General features: G+C 40.9%; 1 protein-coding gene across 4 annotated transcripts in view; it reads left to right on the top strand.

Moving 5' to 3' along the window:
• cfap74 (cilia and flagella associated protein 74) overlaps positions 1 to 23,460 on the top strand; it is a 55,084-nt gene that overhangs the window by 10,838 nt on the left and 20,786 nt on the right. For all 4 annotated transcript variants that reach the window (XM_074644647.1, XM_074644648.1, XM_074644646.1 and 1 more), the window contains exons 15-22: positions 7,617 to 7,683; positions 7,982 to 8,071; positions 8,510 to 8,698; positions 8,841 to 8,964; positions 11,702 to 11,817; positions 13,681 to 13,803; positions 13,932 to 14,053; positions 19,258 to 19,386. In XM_074644647.1, the coding sequence (XP_074500748.1) occupies positions 7,617 to 7,683; positions 7,982 to 8,071; positions 8,510 to 8,698; positions 8,841 to 8,964; positions 11,702 to 11,817; positions 13,681 to 13,803; positions 13,932 to 14,053; positions 19,258 to 19,386 (960 nt within the window). The remainder of the gene's footprint in view (positions 1 to 7,616; positions 7,684 to 7,981; positions 8,072 to 8,509; positions 8,699 to 8,840; positions 8,965 to 11,701; positions 11,818 to 13,680; positions 13,804 to 13,931; positions 14,054 to 19,257; positions 19,387 to 23,460) is intronic.

The following is a 23,460-nucleotide window of genomic DNA, read 5'->3' as shown; positions in this document are numbered from 1 at the left end:
TCATTTGAAAAGACGATGGAGTGGACGTGAAAGCAAAGCCTGTCCTCCCACATATGGACGCCAGCTTGGATCACCACGATCACAGCTCCTCTTATGAGACTCAGCTCAGTGAGTCAGTCTACGTCTCTGCTATCTCTTCTCTCTCTCTCTCTCTCTCTCTCTCAGCGTGCCTGCCAGCAGCCCACAGGCCGAGCAGAGATGCATTGTTCTCCAGGTCACTCGCTGTGTATCACTTTCCCATCAGCTCCCTCATGACTTGATGTGGTTTCTTCGTCTCTCCTCTTTCTGCCTGACTGAGTGAAGAGGCTCCCCGGCTACAGCAGGGTTAGCTGGAAACTACTGATGCCGTTCTTGAGCGTTCGTGCTGGACCACTTGTCTGAACGTATCACCGTCTAGTCCTCTGATCGGAACTCACATGTAGCAAACATGCACTTTTTTCAAAAACGTGTGAATGCACACATACTGTACTATAGTGTACATTATACCCACTCAACTCCATATCTCTCTGCCATGTCACTGAAACACAACAGTGCATAGCTTATATAGTTTTAATAATTGGTGCTTTTAGTTACTTTACACCTGTATGGTGTTGTTTTTGTGTTTCCATCTAAGTGGTAGTCTAAACCTAAAAGTCTGTTAGAATGAATGCTTACCATCCGGTGATGCTAACAAATTTCATAAGCCGCTGAGTGACTCAAATATCAGGAAGATCCAGGACCATGATAAGTACTGTAGTAGTCCTGGGTCAGGGTTAATGGTGGCTAATGTTAGAACACTTTAAAAAGATATTGTTGTGTAACTGACATTACCAGGTCAGTTTGCAGATTTCATGGATCTTCTCTTCATGTTTTAGCATGTCGCCGATAAGCATTTCAATGGTTAAAGCCCAAAAGTAAAACAAGAAGGAAACGGACCGTACCTTGTTGTTTCCTGCTTGTCGTCCCATATTCCGGGGTGAAAATGCGTTTCCCTCGAAACATAATTGAGAAAACAGTTTAGTTGTATGGGAATATAATTTTGTAGGAGACACGGTTGCCTTATGATGTTGTCATTAAAGCTACTGACTCAAGAGAGTCGTGGGAAATTAATGGAAATTCAGTGTGCCATTATCCTGTAATTGCTTATGACTGCAGTGGCCGCTTTTCAGCATATGCTACATAGTCTCACTTTACATGTAGTCAACTTCCAGTAATCAGGTTCACCTGATTTTTGCCAGTATACTGTACATTGGTTCCATCATACTGTCTTGGTCTACTATTCATGTATGTTGTGTTTACTGTATGTACTATACATCCCACTGATTATTCACACAATTATTGGAAATAGTCACTAATAGATGAGTCATTCAGCTAAAAAAACTACAAAAGACAAGATATTTCTTGTCTTGAACAACCCTCTCTTCAAAAATCACTGAGTTAAGAATTGACCCAGCATTAGTTGATATAGCACCAAAGCAATACTGGGTTAACTTAGTACCCAAGGGATATTTTTTTTTATTACTGTTTGATTATGGGTCAAAACCAAGGGGCAACCTCCGGTAGTGCTATAAACTGCAGTTCTTCAAATGGCCACTTGAGGCTGGCTCTAAAAGCGAGTCAATCCCCGTAGACCCCCATGTTAAAATGCCCAACTTTACAGCAGAAATAAACATGTTTACAGCCTGGTACAAAAAATGGTTTTGGTCTCTAAAGCTACATTCCCTGTTCATGACAACTGTACGGAGGGTTTACATCCTTTTTTTTATTCGGTCTATGGTCAAAACTACCCCTTGTGTTGTGTTTTCTACCAATGGGTACTGGATAAAATTAACCCATTATTGCATTGGTGCTATATTAGCCTTACCTTGAACAGCAGCTGGATACCTCACGTTATCACATGACTACATGAGAATCCATCTTGTCAGGCTTCAAGTAATGCGTTTGTGTCCGAACCACAGTGGTCCGGACCAATCAGCGTCCTGTGAGGAGCTACTAGCAGCTAGATGCGTGGTTTAGATGTGTGTGACGCGACACGGAGAGGCGAATGTTCATTCTAAACAACAATGGCGGCTCCTGAAGAGGTTAGCGTAGATGCTGCAATAGCATCAGTTATATCAGAACCGGAGAGTATTTCTTCATTGAAAGAACGAGGCTTTTCTCAATGGGAAACATGTTTTCGCTCTTCTCCCGACTGGCTTCGGTAAGAGTTTGATTGACAGATGGTTCATCCAATCACCCGCCAAGTATTTTTTTAAGCGCCTGCCCTTTTCCAAACAGTTTCCAATGGTGGCTTCTCAGATGGTTCTGTGTAACAGACCATCTGGTGCGTCAGGTTAATATTGACCCACGCTGGGTCAATTTCTAACCCAGTGATTTTTTAGAGGGGTAGAAATTGACCCAGCGACAATTCAAACAGAACTATACAAAAAGATAGGTACAAAATTAGGAAACAATACATTTTATATCCTGATTAAACCATACATATTCAACTATTCTAACTTTAACCACCACTAGAACTTTAACAGGGCAGTGGACATAATAGTGTAGGAATAATATAGTTTGGTGTCTGCTGTAGTCAGGAAACCAAATTTAAAAATGTAATTATGCTAACACATGCTGACAGATTCACCTGTTTCTTCCTCTGTACCTGTCATACACCCTCCTACTACTACTCAGTTGTGTGTACCTACAATATTGAGATCAGTCGTGACAACTGCTAAGCCTTCATGGCTCACCCAGTTAAAACCGTTAGCACATCAGGAGAGAGAGAAATGTGGAGAACACGCTGGGCTTTTTCACACCAGCCCATGTTTCCCAGTACGCCCCCTGAATTTTCTAAAAATGGCATACCATCCCCCTACACCCCCCCGCCCGCCCAGCGTACACGCATTGTGCGTTTGTGCCAGAATGGGCTCTGCTCTTTCTTCTCACTACTGGGACAAAAACCACAACAACAGCCCAGGCCTGCCAGACTTGGTGAAAACCCGTTGTATAGAAGCTGTGTTTATGCAATTAGTGTCACTTCCTCTCATGTGTTGCAAATGAGTGGCTGAGAGGAAGACACCCCTCTGTGGTCTGTATACTCCTGAGTCGAGTTGCGAGATGAAGCCTGAGACTGTAGTAGAAATGTTGTTACTCTGCGAATTCTGAGGATGTGATCACACCTACAATTTGTTGAATTTGGTCCAAATCGTGCCGGATCAGCATCAGGTGGATATTCATTAATGGCAAATGCTGTCTGTTCTTTAAAGCTATGTGCCCCTGCTGGCTCAGCTGTCAATCAAATAATAACTTACACCATTTATGTCCCACCTACTCTGAGGCTTGGGGAATAAAGTGGGGTTTATGCTCGCCGTAGTGTCCCCGGCACAAGGGTGCACAAGCCAAAAATGACATCATCACGTGTTGTGTGCGTGAAGTGCAAAGGCTCCCCAAGTTGTCGCAGCGTTTGGTTGTGCACCTCTCCATTTTTGTAACTAGGCACCCGCTGCCTGGCCGTGGCTTTTCAGACATGACTGCCACCATAAGATAAAAGCAAATAACTTAAATTAAGAAGTAACAATTCTGAAATAGAAAGACGGCCAATTCGTTTTTAAATGCTTTAAAAGCAGGAGATCTCTATTTTGCCCGCCGAATCAAAGTGTTTACAGGATATCAAACCCGCTACAGTATGTACTGTAAATGCAATTCCATTTACCATATGATATTTGACTACATAAGGGATACCTTTTGTGATTTTAGATGGACTTTTAAGAATTGTGAGCTTGCAGAAAGAGATTTGTAGCAATGGCCGCTAATGAGCTGTTAGCGTAATAACTGTTTTGATCTCATAAGAGGAATTAAGTCTCTAGACTTGAGTGGCAGCAGAGCTTTCTTTGCTTGTTATATTCCACAGCAAACTCCACTTAATTTTACCTCGAGTGATGTTTCATCCTTTTAGACGCGTCTTCAAAGTAAAGTGGTCTATCAGCCTTTTGATTTGTCTAAAAGACTTAAGACTTGGAATAGATGCAATCAGCCATGTGTTAGCATCTGAAACATGTAAAGAAGTTGGTAAGGGCCTTTTCATATTCTCAAGTGCTTGTAATCTGTCAAAGGAAAGTTAATTCCAATGGCTGACGTCAGAAAACCGTGCTGCACTTAACTGTGCATGTTGTTTTATTTATCTTCTGTGGTCGTCCCACTAAGAGTCTACAAACAAATAATTTAATATGAGCATCAGGCAAATCTACAGTGGAGCTTCATATCTTATAATAGGTCCTATTTCTTTCTGATTTAAAACAATCCGCACCTCAGACCACTTGTGGTTTTTGGTAGCTCAAATATCAAAATATCCACCTGCTTAAAGAACCACCAGAAAGGTTTGGATAAATGAATATAAAAAGCTGCCCTTAAAACACAAGATCTCACTTTTGTGAAATAAAACAGCAAGATTATTCAAGTAATATTCACACACATGGTCAGAGTTTTGCAGCTTGACTGTAGATCGGTGTGAGGGTGTTTTAGCTCTGTTGAACTGAATAATGAACTGAGAGTGCTTATTGATTTTCTGTAGGAGAAGCCAATGGGCCAGAATGTAAAATAGAGCACACGGCATAGTCAGTAATACTGTACAGCTTCATCACTTCAGTCTACTGCAATAGGTATACTGTACAGTATGGCCTCCTTTGCAGCACTTTAAATAGGGCTCTAGCAGGCTTTTTTTCTAACACTGCCTCACTCAGCATTTAATCCCAAGTGAACTGTTCTATTTTTTTTTCTTCATGTGTCTTTTTCGCACCACCTGTCTTGAAGCTAGGAAACAAGAGTGGTACCAATAAGGACAGAAATTAGCCAAAAGAAATTCTAATGAAAGTGCAATGTGACATTCATAATTAACACCAGATTTACCCAACCAGTTGGAAGGCTTTTATACACTTCCAGCAGGTCACAGTGGTGAGCCGGATGGCAGCTTCAGCCAACATCCTGACAGCTGGACCAACAACTTCAAACCACACAAAATGGTCCCCTGCCCACTGGTGTTGATGACAGTATGCACATATTTCTAATTAAGTCTCCACTTTCAAGTGTGAACAAATATTATGTTTTATATTAACTATCCAACAATGAAGCATAAAGCACCTTTTGAGTTTATCAAATGGAATTTGAAGAGGTTCACGGCTATTTAAACCATGTTTTAAAGGCTTTTTTTTTTTTTCGTTGTGGCTATGGAGTGGTACAGGGATGATGTATTTCTGTAGGCCAATCCGGAAGTTAGCATCGCACTGATTCCCTCAACAACAAAAACAATGTGATTTTTCCATTGGACTTTGGATTATTGCAGAAAATAAGCTCTGCGACAAACATTTATGATACTACAGTGAACCATCTTTATGATTTTTTTAAGCGTAAATGCAATCACCAGAATTAAAAATCTAACATTAGGGCTCTCTTTGACAAGTGTCCAACAAAAACTTCTGAACAAGCTTCTCCTAAAAAGATGCATTCTACTCCAATGGAATAAGCCCAGGCCTCCTACTGTTAACCAGTGGTATGGAGAAATCTTTAAAGTTTTGCCAATGGAGCGCTTGAGCTCAACCTTGAAGGGGAATGAGAGGGTTTTTGATGAGTTGTGGGCACCTTTTCTAAACAAGCTCTCAAACTGCAGGGGGCATTGCACTGTGGACTGGCATCCTTCTAGTGCCCCCTTGAATGTCTAATGTTCTCTTCTGGGCATTTTACTGCCTGGCATTAGCTGTGTATTCCCTGATCTGTATAATGTAGCCAAACCCTGAAGCTTCTGCATAATGTCTTTTCATGTAATGTATAGATCTACATACCATGCTGTTTTTTTCCCCCTTTCTTTGGTTTATTTTTCCAACCGTTAGGGTCTGTGACCTGTTCGTATTTATCCTTGCTGTCATGTGCTTTCTGTTTTTGATCTTGAAAATTCAATAAAATGTTGTGGAGGAAAAAAAAAATCTAACATTAGGCTACAAACAAACTACACTACAGTCGCATGACTTCAATGTCACCACCACTAAGTTAAACTAAGCTGCTTGTTAGCAACCTTCTTTTTAAAGACACTTAAAAGCTTAAAAATTCACTAGTGGGGTATTTACTTACGTGTCTTATGTCCTAGAATCCCTTCAGGCCTCCCTCCAAAGCCACCCCCCAAAATTATCATTATGAACGTAAACAACAAACACAGCTATTGTTAGTGCTCACAGCTGTCAAGCTAGTAGCTTGTGGAAGATTGGATTGGATGGGTTTATTACAGTCCTTTGACAGACACAGATACCGTATTTGTTTCTCTTTTTTTTGTCAGATTTATTGATTGCTGTCGGGATGTAAAGAGAATTTCAACAAATATAGCAAAACACATTACCCATCCTAGCTTTAACAGAAGCAAAAACATCAATTCATTCTCTTTCACTGAGTTTAAAAAGTTGACATGAGAAAGAAAAACTAGAAGGGCACTCAGAGAGCGCAGACCTCTGCCAAGGCTAATCCGCTCCAAAATGTAATGGGTTCTTCCTTGGCCCATGTTACATCCTTCCACCAAGCTTCATGAAAATCGGGTCAGTAGTTTTTCTGTAATCCTGCTGACAAACAAACAAACAAACCAAAAACAAAAGCCTCTGGCAGACGTTACTAGAATGAACCATTTCCATTTTTGACACTCAGCTTTCGTCTTGTACCATCTGCAGGCCAAAATGTCAACTTGGCACAAAACATATCTCTTGATCTAGACAGGCAAACTATCTACTACTGCATGATTGCACTCAGATTTAAATTCGGCCAACTTTGTAACAAGATGATACCATTACCAAGACCTAATAACAAGGATGTTTGGTGTCCACTATATTCTGTAACTGTAGCTGCTTCCTAATTATGCTCATAGTTGCATGTTTCCAACTTTTTATTTATCTATTGAACTTTTGAGAATCCTCCTTGCCTCTCTGGCTGCCTGCCTGCTGTATTCATATCGATCGCCTCTCTTCTTGTGTCTTTTTCGAAGGGCGGCGAGTTGTGAAGCTCCTCGGGGCAGCATTAGTGTTGGTGTAAACATGTGCTGTGAGATACACATGTTGCTTTGAAATAGCTCACTGTCCTCATGTTTCTTTTCTCGTCTGGAAATAAACTTTTGGTTTCTGCTCTGGTTAACAGTGTCAGATAATAATGGAATAAATCCCGACCATTCTGTTCCACGCTTCAGTGTTTTCATTTGGAACAATAGCTTTTCCTTTTCTTTGTTTTCTATGCCGTGTAAAAACTGACCATCAGGTTGGCGTTTGACCTCGGCTTTGTCTTCTGCTGATCTGCTCCAGTCTCAGGAGATTCATCATGCTTCAGCATTTCATCTGAAGCTGCTGATCTTTTGTTGAATGCAGCATATTTCCTGCTGCACAGACATGTATGTTCTGTGTTTCCTTTGAGTCTTGTTCTAAGTCATTGCTGTACATGTGTGTGAGGCCATGCAAAGACAAGTCTTTCAAATATTTTAACCTTAGCAACTTGTCTTAAGTGTGTAATATCCAATTTAAAAAACATGGGAACAGCATTCTTTATTCCATATGCAGTAATGCATTGTATTTTAAACTGTATGAAAAATGCAGATTATAGTTATTCCTTACTCAGTGTGATTTGTGTTTCAGCTTTGAGCCTCCCGGTTCTTTATCTCCTGGGATGTCCTGTGACATGCAGGCTGTTTTTCAGCCTATGGTTCGTAACATCACCCCTCCTTTTCTACAGTGCATACATCATTTTTTCAAATTGGAATGAAGCATGGTACAGAGTTGTGTCAGTACATGAAGGCAGATCTGTGCAACTGCATAAACATAAATGGCCATAATACTGTATATTATTCCACACTACTCTACTTCATTCATTCTCTCTATCTGCCCGCTGTCATTCCACTCTTCAATCAAATTTCTTCGGTTTGATCTAATGTCAAAGTTTTATTCTGAATTCAGTGTCCCTGTTATGAAGCAACACATTGTCCATTATCTGATCCCTTCAGATCAACGAGGACCTGGAAGGAGAGGTCCTGTTCGCATCAGCAGCGGGTCCCTTCTCTGTGCCCGTCAGATGCACCATAAAGAAATGTGATGTGAGTCGTGTGCTGCAGCCAACCCAAATAAAAGTAGTGTTCCAGATAACTACCAATGTCGTTTTCATTCCTTGCGATTTTTTCATGTTGACATTTTTTTCTTGCTACACATGTGTGCATGCTATTGTTTGGGAGCGTATGAGTATATACAACATGGATGTTGTTGGCCAATATAGTTGTAGCCTTAGGTTGCTGTAGTAGTAATTATATAGGAATAATAAGAACAATACTTGTTAAATAAATATGTTATCACTGCACCACAGATGAACAACTGACTAGCTATTTATCCCGATACAACAGTCTAATTATACTCCGTTTCTTATTTAATCAATTCATGTAATAATGTGTGTAAAACTCTGTAATGAAGCTGGTAGCTCTTCACTGCTGATACTAATTACTACTTATTACTGTACATGAATGTATCTCTTGTCTTTCTAGCTGGAGGTTGACAGCCAGTTCATCGACTTCGGTTCGCACGTGGTGGGCCAAACTATTTCATGGACCATCACCTTGACCAACAAGGGTGCACTTGCCACCCTCTTCAGCCTGGACACCTCTACATGTCTCAGTCCAGAAACTAGCCATGACCAGATGGCATCGCAAGTCTCTGCCAACACCTGCCAGGAGGTCAGACTGTCGATCTGGAAAATTAGACAATTTAAATAATTTACAGCACGCATGATGAATGTGTTGTCAATTCACATTACCAGGTCTAAAGACAGTCATGTGAATAAACTATCGTGTGTGTGTGTTGTCGTTTGGCTGACAGGAGACGAGCGGACAAAACACAACATGTGACGAGCAAAGCAGCTCCGTATCCATGGGCACCGGAGAGCTCCAACCAAAGCAAGAGAGTCAGGAGCTCTGTGAGACGTTGCAGCAAGAGCATCCAGGTAAAGCTCTTACACATATGCACACACACACAAAATGATTATTTAATGAAAATTAGAGTTCTTCTACATGGACTTGAAACTGAAACATGAACCTGTACTTGCATCTATAAATCCCAACCCATCTTAAACTAACTGGTACTGCCATGTTTGGCCCTGTCTTTCCCTTTTCCCACTGGGCATTGTATACCTGCTTGCTACACATAATTAGCATGGATGAAGACAATCGGCAGGGTCACTCTAACTACTGTAACTGTAAGAGTACCCATCCCAAAACAACGTTGCCCCTTGCAAAATATCTTTATATAGAACTAATTTGCTTTGGCACTTACGGTTTAGAGGAATAATTGTCTTTCGCATTACGTTCTCTGGCAGAGTTTTGTTCGTATGTAGGAAATAAGACATTCTCATACTGCAAAATATTTAAAAAATATTTTTAATTAATAATAGTTTTAGTCATGCTGGCGGCATATCTCTATGGATGCCAATGACCGTCTGTCCGTCCTTCCACCATTTTGGTCCAGACTAAAATATCTCAACAAATATTGGAGGGATTGCCATGACATTTTGTAGACATTCATAGTTCCCAGGCGATGGATGCTAACGACATTGGTGATCCCCTGACTTTTCCTCTAGCAACTAACTATTATTTCCATTGTCGATTAATCTGTTGATATTTTCCCGATATAAAATGTGAAAAATGTCGATCAGTGTTTCACAAAGCTCAAGATGCCGTCCTCAAATGTCTTATTTTGCCCACAACTCAAAGATATTCAGTTTACTGTCATAGAGTAGTAAAGAAACCAGAAAATATTCACATTTAAGAAGCTGGAATCAGAGAATTTAGACTTTTTTTTTTTTTTTTTTAATGACTAACTGATTTAATCGATTATCAAAATAGTTAGTGATTACTTTAATAGTTGACAACTAATCATTTAATTGTTGCAGCTCTACCCATGAGGTTGACATTTATGGTTTTGAGTCAAATGTCTCAACAGCTGTTGGATGTATGTATGATATTCTGCTCAGGAATATGACCATGTGTGTGACCGTGTTAGCATACTGATGTTAGCATAAGTACAGCCTCACAGAGCAGCTAGCAAGGCTGTAGACTCCTAGTTTTGTTTTAAAATATTTGTCAGAGTATTGAAAAAATCAATGCTGACTAAAAGTGTGCAGTAGGATGAAGTGACCTTTACAATATTTAACCAACACCCACCATCTTTAGTCTTAGCAGTGTTGACTAGAGTTGACTAAACAGAGCCATAGTCATCTTCAGTTACAAGAAGCAGTGTTGTAGGAAAAAATACAATGACAGAATATTTTTCAGATATAGTCGGTATAAAATTTGCGTTGTCACGTTGATGAAAATATAATCTGAACATCATTTTGTAACCTACTAAACATATTAGTCAGTGCAGTTGTATATGAACATAATTTGTAGAGGACAGTTTCTTAAAACAGCCTCTGAAATACAGGAAGTGACAAAATCTCCTCATTGTGGACGATTTCTCTCATCTTTCCATTCCTGTTAGGACATTTGGTCCTGGTAAGAACAAATACAGAGAGCGCACATACAGAAAGCGGAGGGTTCACCTTGCTCTCACAGCTGATGACAAGGAGGCATCTTCTCTTTAATGTTCTCTCAGATCAGAAGTCTTCATCGCTGCTCTCAGCACTTTCCTCCACTGATGCTTTGATAAGCTGTTCAGTCTTTTGTCTCTGCTCTGCTGGTTTGGAAAAGACTGTGTCTATTTTTTTTTCTATTCGACATTGTTGGGAAAGGCTGTCTGAACTTGGCCAAATGTTTAGGCTGCAGACAGGAGTTGATATTTTGTTCATGTATTCGCTTTTTTATGTCACCGATATCTCTTGAACTAATGGCCAAATTGCTGATTGGCATACAATTTGATGTGCCCATTCATGCTCCTATGAAGAATAAGTGGTACTTTATATTCTAGGCAAAACTGTCAGGATACTGATGAGCTCCTGTATCTGCTTATCCCTCACTCATATTACACAGTGTTTGAAGTGCATGCTCATACTGCCAGTAGGAAGAAAGCTACTGATTTTGGTGACCCTCATGAGCTTTCCTTTAGTGCCACCATGAGGCCTAATTTTGGCTAATAAAGTTATTCTTTCATCTACCGAATTAGCAGTGTTTTTATGCCTCCGCACTGGCGACAGCGTTGGTCGTATTCTCGTGATATCCCAGGAACGCCTTGATCAAATGTATTCAAATTTGGCACAAACATCAGCTTGGACTCAAGGATGAACTGATCAGAAATAGGTGGTCAAAGGTCAAGGTCACTGTGTCCTTACAAAATACGTTTATGGCTATAACTCAAGAATTCATATGCTAATTATGACAATTTCACTAGGGCTATCACTATTTAATTTCTCCACAAAAAGTCACACAAAAGCACCACTTTAAATCTTGTGTTTACCAGAGATGTGCTCATAAGTTTCTTGGAAATGAGTCATTCAGCATAAAAAAAGCATAAAAAACAACTAATCAACTAAAGAAATCTTATGTCAACAAATGTCTAACAGGATAAAATGATGGATGTAGTCTGCAACTTGTCTGGTTAATGAAGGCATACAACCGTGAGGTGGTAATTCTGGTCTTTAGTTGTATTTGGTGGATTGGCAGCTCCTCAAGGCAGATTGACCACTCAACCAACACAGTAAAAAATGATCTAATTTCAGGTTTTGTTTTCTGTGTGTGTCTGTGTGGCAGAATCAGAGGCTTCAGCTACAGGTCCAGAAGCTGTCCCTGAGACTTGTGTGTCCACCGATGTGGAAGCCCAGATGGACCCGAGCCACTCAGACTCTGGAGACATAAGCCTAGGAAATGTAAGTATTTTGGTCTATTGCAGATACTCAGTAATGTCTTTACTTTAACACCATTCTTTTGGTAATTCCCTGATTATTTATCTACTAAAATTATTATTGTCCAATACTTTGCTTTCTGACCAAATTCCTGCGAAACTAATGACGTTCCCATATATACAGCCATTTTGACCTGATGCTGGCACTCGACAAAATGTCACAGAATCATTTACTAGTCATCCTCTTGGGACCATGAATAGTTGTTGAGATATCTTTGTCATTATGAAGGTGTTGCAAGATCAATGACTGTGTGACCGACATCACCACCCTGCTGCTAGCTGTTGTATGAGAATGGTCATATTTGAAGATATTGGCACAATGAATTGCTTTTGATAGATATAATCCAAAACTATCAGTATGGACCTGTGTCCACTGGACTAGCAGAGCGACACCTGCTGTTTCTGAAGAGACAGACCATTACATTAGAAAACTCTCTGCCTCTCCATCTTGTTTTTAGCACTGATGCTGTGTGTGCCTCGTGGCCCACGTGAAGTTCTGGAGTTGTTCAGGGTTCATTACGTCTCTCGGGTGGGGGGCTAATGGTGCAAAGCCTCTCCCTCTGGGCTTGTTATGGCTCTGTGTGTGTGTGTGTGTGTGTTGCATGTCCCTGTGTGCCTGTGGCGCGGTTAGTGTCATTTTGACTGATACTTTCACATTGTGTGGTTGAAGGCTTGTGTCTTAAATGGCAGATTATCCATCAAGTTATCGCGGTCTCACAATATCGAGTCGGTTGCTGCACGAATGGCTCACTCCACTCTTTTATTGCTCTTGATGCTCTGTAGCTGAGCAGACGATCCACACAGCTTTTCACTCTAGTTTGATTGCATGCCATTTGAAGTTGCACATCTGAGAGATTTCAGCTTCCCCTACATGGATGGAAATGGTTTTGTGTCATGAAGTGAAACGGTTAAACTAAAGTGTGTCTTGTGTGCACAAAATCCGAATTGAAACAGACAAAGCTCACGGAGCTTAGTGGAAATATAGAGGTTATAGTCTGACTTTGTACTTAGTGGGAACGTCTGAAGTTCATTTAAAGCCCCTTTCCCACTGGACAAAAAACCCACTAACATCTGGCTTTTGTCTTCAGTGGGAAAGGTTACAATCGACATTCATTCCTGTGATAAATGACTCTGCAGTAGTCATGGATATTTATCAGCTCCAGCTCTGATTGGCAGTGTTGGAAACATGACACCCAGGTTGAACACGCACATTTTTGCCCCTTTTCCAGCGCATTGAAGGGAATATATAATAAATATAATCAACAGGGATTTGGACACTTCTAATAGTTTATTAACGTACAAAGCATACGTTTAATATGCTCTCCTTAAAGCCACCAGACTCAAGTCATTTTACCTCTCCGATCATAAAACACACTTAATTCAAACTCGACAGAAAAAAAATCATCGTCTTTGTTAGTCTTTCCACTTTTCCAAAAATCACCAACTCTGGTTTGAGGGTGTGAAAGAGAGACTGTATAAGTAACAGATATAAAAAAAAAAAGAAGTAACCACCGTAACATTTTCACTGTTTACTAACCCTGCTTCCGGGGCCAACCAGTGCAACCTTGACATTGAATGTGACACAGCAGTAAAAAAAAAAAACCAGAAAGGCCGGTGCAACGGCACAGCATACTCGCAATGGGAAACAAGTCTATTTTAGCGAGTTTTCCAGTGTTTAAAAAATCTGTATATATGCGGTAATTTGGGTGGGAAAATGGTAGAAGTTAACTGGTCATTTGACATTTGTTTTTGTAAAATTCTTTCAGAATTTGTCTTAAAGACTATAAGGTAAAATAGTTTAAAAACCAAATGTTTGCTTGTCCCTCAGGTCAGAGAGGGGGAGATTGGACCTTTTGAAAGCATCAAACTGGAGGTTGTATTCACTCCAACCATTCCAGGAGAGGCCAAACTGGACTTCCACATCAAATTCTCTGACTTAACCAGCAAACCAGTAAGACACAACATGTTTATCATCTTGTAAAAAGTAGAAAACAAGATTTACAGAGCCATAGATATGTATTCATATTCATGATATTTTAAGCAAACCATTTGTGATGAAGGGCATGTTGGTCCAAACAGATACCTGTCCAGGTGAGGGGTGTAGCAGTCAGCGTCCCTGTGTGGGTGGTTCAGCCCAGCATCGACCTGAAGATCTGCATGTTTGACCGCCTCTATCAAGACAGCATCATGGTCCAAAACAGGTGGGTCCCACAGCATTATCATATATGTAAACACTCTTCTTGATACAGAAATGTTCTTGCGCACCTGTACTGTGGCACTTAAAAATTTATTTATGCTTCCTGCTCGGCTCGCAGCGAATCTTGAATGTAATACGCGACGGAGGGACCTAAAGGGTCTTAATGAATCCATACAACAATACACTGTCACTGATTTAAATATGTATAAACAGTACTTACAAACCTAAAATGTTGCACAACTACTTCTCCTATTTGTTCATGAAGTAAAACAAGAAATCCCTACAGTACAGTAACATGCTTGTCAAATATAACATGAATTGTTTAATCTTAAAAGCTTGAAGTAAATTAGGGTGCAAAAAACAGCAGTAGCTCATTTTCTGTGTCATACTAAACACCAACAACAAATGCAACTCAATGGAGAAATACACCAGAGACATTTGCCCCTATAATGGAATAAAACTAGTTTCTATCCCTTGTTGACGTCCAATTGGTTTACACTTTAGAGTGAGCCATTTACACACGTCTTGTCTAACTACCTTGTTTGAACTGGCAACGCGTCAAATTAAGGGACGCGAGACGTCATTTAATACCATGTTAGTGTCACTTTAAGTAATCGTCTCTAACAGTGAGAGACAACATTGGATCAAGGACTAACATTGTGTCCCAAGATAATATATGACGCCTCATTTCAATTCCATTAGTTTTCAAGGTGATGTGCATGTTAAAACACTAGGCGTCGGTGATGTTAAAGGACAATTCACTTTGAACATGACACCTCAGGGTACCCCTTTATTTCACGGGTCCTTTAGTTTCCTAATAATTTTTCTAAAAATGTAGCAAAATGTCTTTGTTACTTTATAGGATGCTTCTTGATACTGATTATAAAGAAACTGGATTTGGTGCACTATTAGTTTCACACCTTCATCAGGCTTTCAACTCACAAAATGAAACAACACCATCTTTATACTCAACCCACACAAGAAATCAAAAGTCTCTATTTATTGATAAAGTTATTATAATGAACTCCATATTAAGATTTTAATATTAGAGAGTCTGTATAAAACTCCTCAGCCCGATGAGACGACTGCAGAATTGAGTGCTGCATGTCATATTTCCATTTTATTTTGTCGTCATGCTCGGAAACATCCTCGGAATAGAGTTTGGAAAGTGGCATGGACTGCTGATGTAGCATGCTGGCTTATCTGCTGAATGCAATACTAAAACTCTCTCACATACTCAGTCTCTGCCAAAACAGGCATTTTCACGGAAAACCGGCTCATGGAAATCCCTTAAAATTGACAGGGCCAGCTTACTTTTCAGCCGGCCAAACATAAAACTGCCCTAACTACGCTCAGAGCCAAGTAGTGAGATACTTGACAAATGTGCGGACATAATAAAATGTAGACGCATTAGTTGATAAATGTTCCTAAACAACGGAGGATGCAAGCAGTAAGCTCACATCCCCACAATCCTCTTTGGTCTGTACAATAGCACGGGGCAACAGTAAATCCTTCATGATTATGGATGTGATACATTATGATGCACACACGGGGTTAAAGATTCACCGGGAGGGCAGTGACATTTGCAGGCGTGCGGTCCACCACCTAGCCAGTCATTGTGTCACATCATGTGGGGGGAGGGAGTGCATGTGTGGGGGCGGGGGATTTGTGACAACTGCCATCTGGTGCGCTGGCACACCACCACATGTGACAAGATGACGATGACAGCATCAGTGTGAACGGCAGCTTTTAAAGTAAATGTTAATGCTTTGCACCAGCACCAGCACCAGCACACCATGCGACATGTCACTCTGCCTCCAAGACAGTAATTTGAACACTAAATAGCTTGGCAGGCTTTTTAGGGGAAACAATAAGAGAGCCGCTGCTTTCATCACACAATTTGTCACTTTTTCCTTTGAGTAGATGAGTAGATATCCCACAAGCCCTCCTCAGTTTGTGACAGATTTTTTTTAAGAAGACAAAGCATAATTGAATGTCTCTCTTGTCTGCGAGCCAGTGATTTGAACATTACTCCTACTAATTGAAAGATTTTTAGGAGACTTTAAAATGCGCAGTGTTTGACTTTTGCTTGTGAGCCAATGATTGGAATATTCTGCAAACAGTTGGCAGAGTTTTTTGTTTTTGGGAACAGTTTTTTATTTCAAACACTCAGCCTGGACTTCCAAACCCTCCTCCACTGGCACCTGCTGGGGAGTTGAGCATTCCTGCCCAAACTCAGACCGACATGCTTTTTTTTCCCCTTCACAAAGCCGTCTGTCGTCGGTTTCTCTCTGTTTACTGTATTTCTTATATGCCTACTGTGTCCTGTGTTGTTTGGCAATAAAAATGTGAGTGTGTTGTTGATGCTAGAGTTGTTTCTTCTTTTTTATTTTGGGGATAAATCGTTCATAGTTGCTAATGAAAAAGCTTGTCCTTCCAGCTGGTTATTGTGATATATATGGAATGAAGCAGACAGTGCTGCATTATTGGGACTGTTGCCTAGAAGGCCTGGTATCCCATGAGGCTTTGGAGTACATGTGGAGTAAGCAAGCACAGCCACCTGGCTCGTTCAAGAAAGGGCAGTGGAACTGCTGTAGGCACTCAGTGATCCAGCTCTGGATTTAGACTCAACATGAGCAATTTCTCTGCAACATGACCTGACACAATTGCCACTAAACCTCAGTGATTATTATGAGTGTCATTATCAGTGTTTTTCTGACAAAAGCTTTTTAGGAGAGGCAGTGAAATAGAGAGAAAGGGGTATGACGTGCAGCAAAGGTTCCAATGTCTGTCGCAGTAAACTGCCTCAAACTGGAAGGGAATCATGTCAAGCTCAAGTTCCAGTGATAGTTGTTTAATTTGAAATAAACAATTAAAATATATTGGTCTGGGAGCTAGTTATACCGAGACCCATCTATCCACCCCGACCTCCTTCCTATATGGACTTTGTCTTAGTCTTTCTTTTTCACTTTTCACGTTACGTTTCACTTTTCACGTTATGTTTCACTTTCACTTTTTAAACGTAGTTATTTTAAGCCAAAAGACGATCTTTTTCCCTAAACTTAACTAAGTGGGTTTGTTGCCTAAGCCGAAAGATGTTGTTTTGTTTGTGTTCAAAACGTAACGTTTTATGTGTTAGAATGTGTAGCTATAAAGTTTCGCTTTCACTTTTTACAACGTAGTAGGTGTAGCAGGCCCCTACTGACCCACATCTATGTTGCTTGTAACGACCGATGACACACATGTAATGAGCTGCTAACAGTCGAATTGGGTGGTTGAAACAGAAAATGTCCTTCCCCAAACCGTTGCCACAATTTTGGAAGCCCGCTGTTAAAATTTCCCTGAATAGGAACCAAGGGGCCTTACCCAAACCATTAAAAAAAACAACCCCAGCCCAAAAGTAAACTATAGTATGAGGACAGGGTGTCCACATACAGTACTTTTGGCCTATAGTGTATCATTAAATGTCAACAATATAAGGTTAGAAGGACAACATATGAGAACCATTTTTGAATCTCGTCTATAACTTTAAGAAACTGTTTCCCTGAAATCAGCGTCTGCTTTAACATGTAAATCTACAACCAAATGAAACAAAAATATTAGTATAATGTGATGGTTACATAATCATCATTATCACAGTGTTGCTGTGAAGTGACCTTTAAATCATTAAACTGGTCACAGGCAGCCAGTGAAAAAGACAGGATCAGCTAAATGCCCCTGTTAATTAAAATGCCTAATTGCCCTAAATGATTATGTACCCATGAATACCCCCCGAGAGTGATTTGAAGGTTATCATTTGGCCGGAATAAAGATAGCGACTTAATATCCCCCAAGTGTCCCTGAGAGTCCTTGCCTCGGGGAAGCAACCATCTGGTTGACCTCGCTGTTCAAAGTGGGTCATTTCATTTGAGAGGGGAAATCGAAAAACGAGGGGTCCCCCAGTCTATTTGGCCACGGCTCGCTCATCGCTCACCGCTCACCTTTGTGTCTTTGAGGATGAAAGCAGACACAACAAAATGTTATCAGTGTATACGCATATCACCTCCAGCAAACAGAGAGGTTGTTTTTTTTTCTCAGCGTATTTGTTCTGTCATCGTTTTATGAAGGTGTAGGAGTGTGGGCTGTGGTTGGATGTGTTGGAGAATTCCCAAGGTGAAGAGCCATTTATATCACAAGCTTCAGCTATAACTGAGGCTTGTAGCCACAGGCACAACCATCTGTTGGAGCTCCTGGAAATTGGGTCACCTAAATGATTTGGACATCACTCCATACAATGCAATTTCTGTGTCACTCAAACAAAAGTATTTTCTCTGTCCTTGCTGCATTTACCAACCTCTACCTCTCACTGCTGTTGTGTTGTGGTTGTGGTTGTGTCTGATAAACTGCTAATGTCAACATCATTACCTGTGCATTTTTGCCATAGACATATAGATGAACGACCCGTCTCTTCTTCCTCCTACTGTACAAAAGTGAAGCCAAAATATCTTGGATACAGGAGCTGCAATCTTGAAATTTAGACGCCAGAGTCTGTGCAGTAGAGATCGGGGACTGGAGCCACGTTATAGAGGTCCCCCCCACACACCCGCCCGAGCCAATCACAAGACGAACGCGGCCACAGCTTGTTAGAGTGAGCCATTTAGCTGCTACGTTAGCACCACTCTAGCTGTTTGGCTAGAAAGGCACACCATCTAATCATAATTAAACTACATATATGATCAAATTAACACATGTTCTATTACACAGACTCGTGACAGTTATGGAAAGTTAAAGATACATCTCTCTCGCACAATTCCCGAGCTTCCAGCTCCGTGACTACTTCAATCAGAGCAGCTGTCAATCACAGCTGTCAACCACGACGTCTCACCTGCTTTTTTTAGCATCAAATAACTAATTAAAATCAAACTTATCAGAAAAATTAACACTTGACCATACATCAGTGTGATAATAACTATGTAAAATGACATAAACCATCTTTGGTAAAAACGTATTTGACGTGTACTTTGACTTTTTAGTTTGGCCCATGTCCCATCCGCTAACATGGAGGAGGTGGGCTTTATATATTATCTTTATATACAGTCTTTTATTATTGCCTGAGCATTTCTGCTGGTGCATCATTTTTCAATAACAGATACAGATCTCCCATCTCTGACAGGAATGCACTTGGTGTGTTAGCATTAAGCTAATGAAATCATGTCTTTTGCCTGACAGAGCCAGCTCAGCCTTGAAGCTGACCTTTGAGGTTTGCCCGGAAATGAGGAAACACATGGAGGTCCTTCCAAAGACCGGCTTCATCCAGGCTCAATCAAGCTTTCATGCCCAACTCAAGTTCCTGCCGAGGTAAGGAAGGAAGGACAAACAGAGGATGCAATGATAATGGAATCACTGGAGCATTCATAATCTTATTTTAGACTGTAAGCTTGTTAAGATTCTATCAACCTTCTCTGAAAGTGCAAACTGTTTTCACTCCAAAGGAGACTTGTCATATGTATTGAGCCAGGCTTGCAGTTTAGTGACTTCTCAGCCTCTGCTTCTTCAGCAGAGGAGAAACAGTGCTATAGATTGTATACACTGCACACAGGAAAAGTCTGGTTGGTGTGATTCAACACGCCATTCAGATTTGGCTCCTCTTCCTATGTCATATGTACCGCCCACAGCTTGAGAACTACCTTTGCAAAGGTGCACCTTATTTTTCTCTAAAGCCAATCAGAGCAGACTGGACTTTTCTGGAGGGAGTCTTAAAGAGACAGGCGCTAAAACAGAGAGTTTCAGACAGAGGGTGAATACAGGTATATTCAGACAACAGCCTTGTTTCCTAAAAGTTATATTCCCATACAACTAAATTGCATTCTCAATTACGTTTGGAAGACAATGTATTTTGTCGCGAATTACGTTTGTCTTTGATGTATCACAAAACCGTTTCTAAGTCCGGACGGACGCAGATAGTGACGTAGTACAACAAGCAATGCGCAGAGCAGGTGACGTAGTATATCAGGCGACCGTTAATGAAAGTTACGTGGAATAATAATTATCTTGATAGTTACGTGGTATAGTAACGAGTACAACAAGCAAGTAAATCCACTACGTGCGGGTGGACGGGGTGGTGGATGGGTCAAACAAGCAAACAACCTTTCCTCTTTTCCGGACGCTGTTCTTTTCCTGTGTGAAACATACAGTAGTCAATTTAAGCCAAACCATGATGTTTTTTTTAACAAAGTAGTGTTGTTGTTGCTTTTTTTTGATGTTGTTGTTTTTTTCAATTTACAATGTTAACCACCTGTTTAAAACAACTGCGACCGTAATCTGGGAGAAAATACGTTTCCCTCAAAACATAATTGAGAATGCAGTTTAGTTGTCTGGGAATGTAATTTTGAAGGAGGCAGGGTTGCAGACAGACGGTATGAGAAAAATAATGTCTTTTTTGAACATTAAAGCATGTAAACATGTTCTAGTAGAAACCCAAAATATAAGTATGAACCTGAAAATGATCATGCCATGTTTCCTTTAAAGGATAATTTTGGTCCAACTAGCTATCCAGTTTTTGCCAGTATCGGCTGGATATATCTGTTACTACAAAGCTGATATGATAGCTCCACTTTTTGATAGAAACAAGCTATGGAGTCTAACGGGGGTGCAAGTGGCAACAATCTATAGCCAGTCAACAGCCAGCGGGTACAAAAGAGTTGCTTCCACATACCTGCACTCTGAGCGAGATGGTAATGGTTCCTAATGACTTTGAAGGACGTGGTAATTCTTTCTACAACAATACGGGCTCTATATTTAGATGGAGAGGCCGGAGTTGAACTACAGTTTGCATGCCAGGAGAGCGGACAGGGGACCCCCAGGGCAGATATGAGAGGCGTGCAGTATGTAAAATCTCAGCGTGGGCGCTAGTATTCTGCTGTCCACCCTCCTTTTTTTTCCCTTCACAGTTCAGCAACATTGTGTATTGATAGCTGAGAGGATATTGATGTAATAAAATAACATTTTCTTCACACATGACAAAAAACTACGGGCATGCAGTGGTCATCGTTCAGCAGGGGGCAAGAGGGGAAAGTGGGGAAATGTCAGTAATCTGCTTTAGTGAATCAGCAGAGATTTTAATGCGAGGATTAGAGTACAGCATTACTCGCGCTGCTGCTGAGATGGTGCAGCGTTCACAAGCACCAACACAGCTACAGCTACCACCCCCTCCCTATACTCTCTCTGTATCACACTTCTTCTCTCTCTCTCTCTCTCTCTCTCTCTTGCTCCTGTGCTGTCTTCTCCCACTCTCTCGCACATGCTTCTCTTTTTCTTGGCCTCTCACCTCTGTGCTTAACTATACTTGTCTCTTTCTCTTTTGCTTCTCTCAATCTCTGCAGTCCTCTATCTCCGTGCTCCTCCACTTCCCCTCTAACTCTACATCTATTCTGCCTCTCTCTGTTACTCTCAAACTCCTCTCATCCCTCTGTGCGTCCACCATCCACCACTGCTTATACGCTGGCCCTGATTCTGCTTACATAACCCCGAGACACCAGACCCAGTTCCCCGTGCTCTCATTGTTCTTAAAGGATCATTCCTGTTTATTACAGCCCGGATCTTATATTGAAGATTACTCCTATCGATTATGATCACGATAAACTCGCCAAGTCGATTGCTGGGATCTGGGAACAGATTGAAAATAAGTCCGGCAGCAGCTTGATAAACTTTAAAACATCATCAGAGATTATATTTCAGATGCTTTGCTCAGTAACGTGAATGTAATGATAATACTGAGAGGCACATGCTGCGGCTAGGTGAGCGCAGTGCTACCATAACCGATTGAAATGGTGGCCAAAGCTACAAAAATAAGACAGGAATTATGCTTTATGTTGGCCCAAGTGTCTTCCACCTGCACTGGAAATTCATACAAATCACACTGGGAATGTAAAATGTTTCCTGCATGTCTCATCTCAGTCATGGGTGGATCTCACCTTCTAATCTGCCTGATTTTTGTTAGGTTTGCTTTTGTTTTATGCCGTGGCAGTGTGTCATTTAAAATGGCACTGCCAAGTCTTCCTAGCCAGCATCTGTGATTGGATTTCCAAATCATCATTAGCAGCACTTCCTTCACTCACTGTCTCATCCACACACACACACTCACACTCATACACTGTTAAATCTGGATTCAAAATGACTCACATAGCTTTCATTCTTTACACAGGTGTTTGCTTCTTGCCTTCCCTCCTCGGGCTGCCCACATCCTTCGCCGTCTTTCCTTTGCTTCATCCCTCTCTGCCTGTCTTCCTCCACGTTTATTTGTCACCATGCAACCCACATGTTTCTCTCACATATACCCAGAGCATTGTTCCATACAATACATAATCCCCTCTCTACATCAAGGCCAGTGGTTCACGTTTTTTAATCCTGTTCAGATAAGAGGAATTATTTACATTCAGACAGACACTGACAGCTTAATAATCAAAGTGAATTGCCATTGCTTTAATTTAGCCCAACATTGTGTTTATGTTTGCCAATTAATGTTGGAGAGTGGGGAGCTGCTTGGAGAACTTTACGTTTTTCATGATATATGAAGAAACAGGACGATTTAAAGGGCGGGTCCATCTGCTTTCTTTTTTGTTTTGTTTTTTCAAATGGAAACGCCCACTCAGCAAAAAGCAGTGATGTAGGTTACCAAAGTAAGCTAATCAATAAGGTTATGAATAATGTGAACAGTAGCACTAGCTGAGTCAAAGTTAGCTGTGCTAAGTTTGGAAATAACTGAAAGGGTTAGTTTGGATTTTTTTAAGTGGGGTTGTATGAATACTCCCACAAGGTAAAATTACTATTTTTATGAATGTAGTCTGGTGGCTTTGAAGAGAGCGATATAACGGCTTTAGTTCCCCATCAGAAAGGGCTGTCTGACGGCGAGGTAACGCAGCTGTGGACGGTAGCAGCAGGAAAACTTATTTTAGCCATCTCTCCATCAGACGGCCCTTTCCGACGAGGAACTGAAGCCGTTATATTGCTGTCGTCAAAGCCACCAGACTCCATTCACAAAAACAGTAATTTTACCTTGCAGGACACAGGAGTTGATGGTCTACCACTGCATCAATCCGTTAGTTTGTTTGTGTTATTGTGTGACTTTCGGATCTGAACTAACGTGGCGTCCACAGCCGTATGTTGCTTAGTGAAAGATTGGATTTGAATCATAAGGAACACCACTGGAAAGCTACAGAACGTTATAAAAACCTAAAATAAATAAATAATGGACCCACCCTTTAAGAGTTATTATTTTTGTATGTCAATTTACAACAACCTCTAGAGTTGTGTCGGTCTCATCTACGCTTCTCGACCTTTTTGTGGCTGTTTTTCTGTCACTTTTTTCATGGCTGTAGCTACACCAGCTATGTAGAAAGATGATGTCCCCATTCTTAATCTACAGAGCTCTGA

The sequence above is a fragment of the Sebastes fasciatus genome, chromosome 8, assembly GCF_043250625.1.
Source record: "Sebastes fasciatus isolate fSebFas1 chromosome 8, fSebFas1.pri, whole genome shotgun sequence".
In the NCBI taxonomy this organism is placed as follows: Eukaryota; Metazoa; Chordata; class Actinopteri; order Perciformes; family Sebastidae; genus Sebastes; species Sebastes fasciatus.
This window is presented reverse-complemented; position numbering and strand designations above follow the sequence as displayed.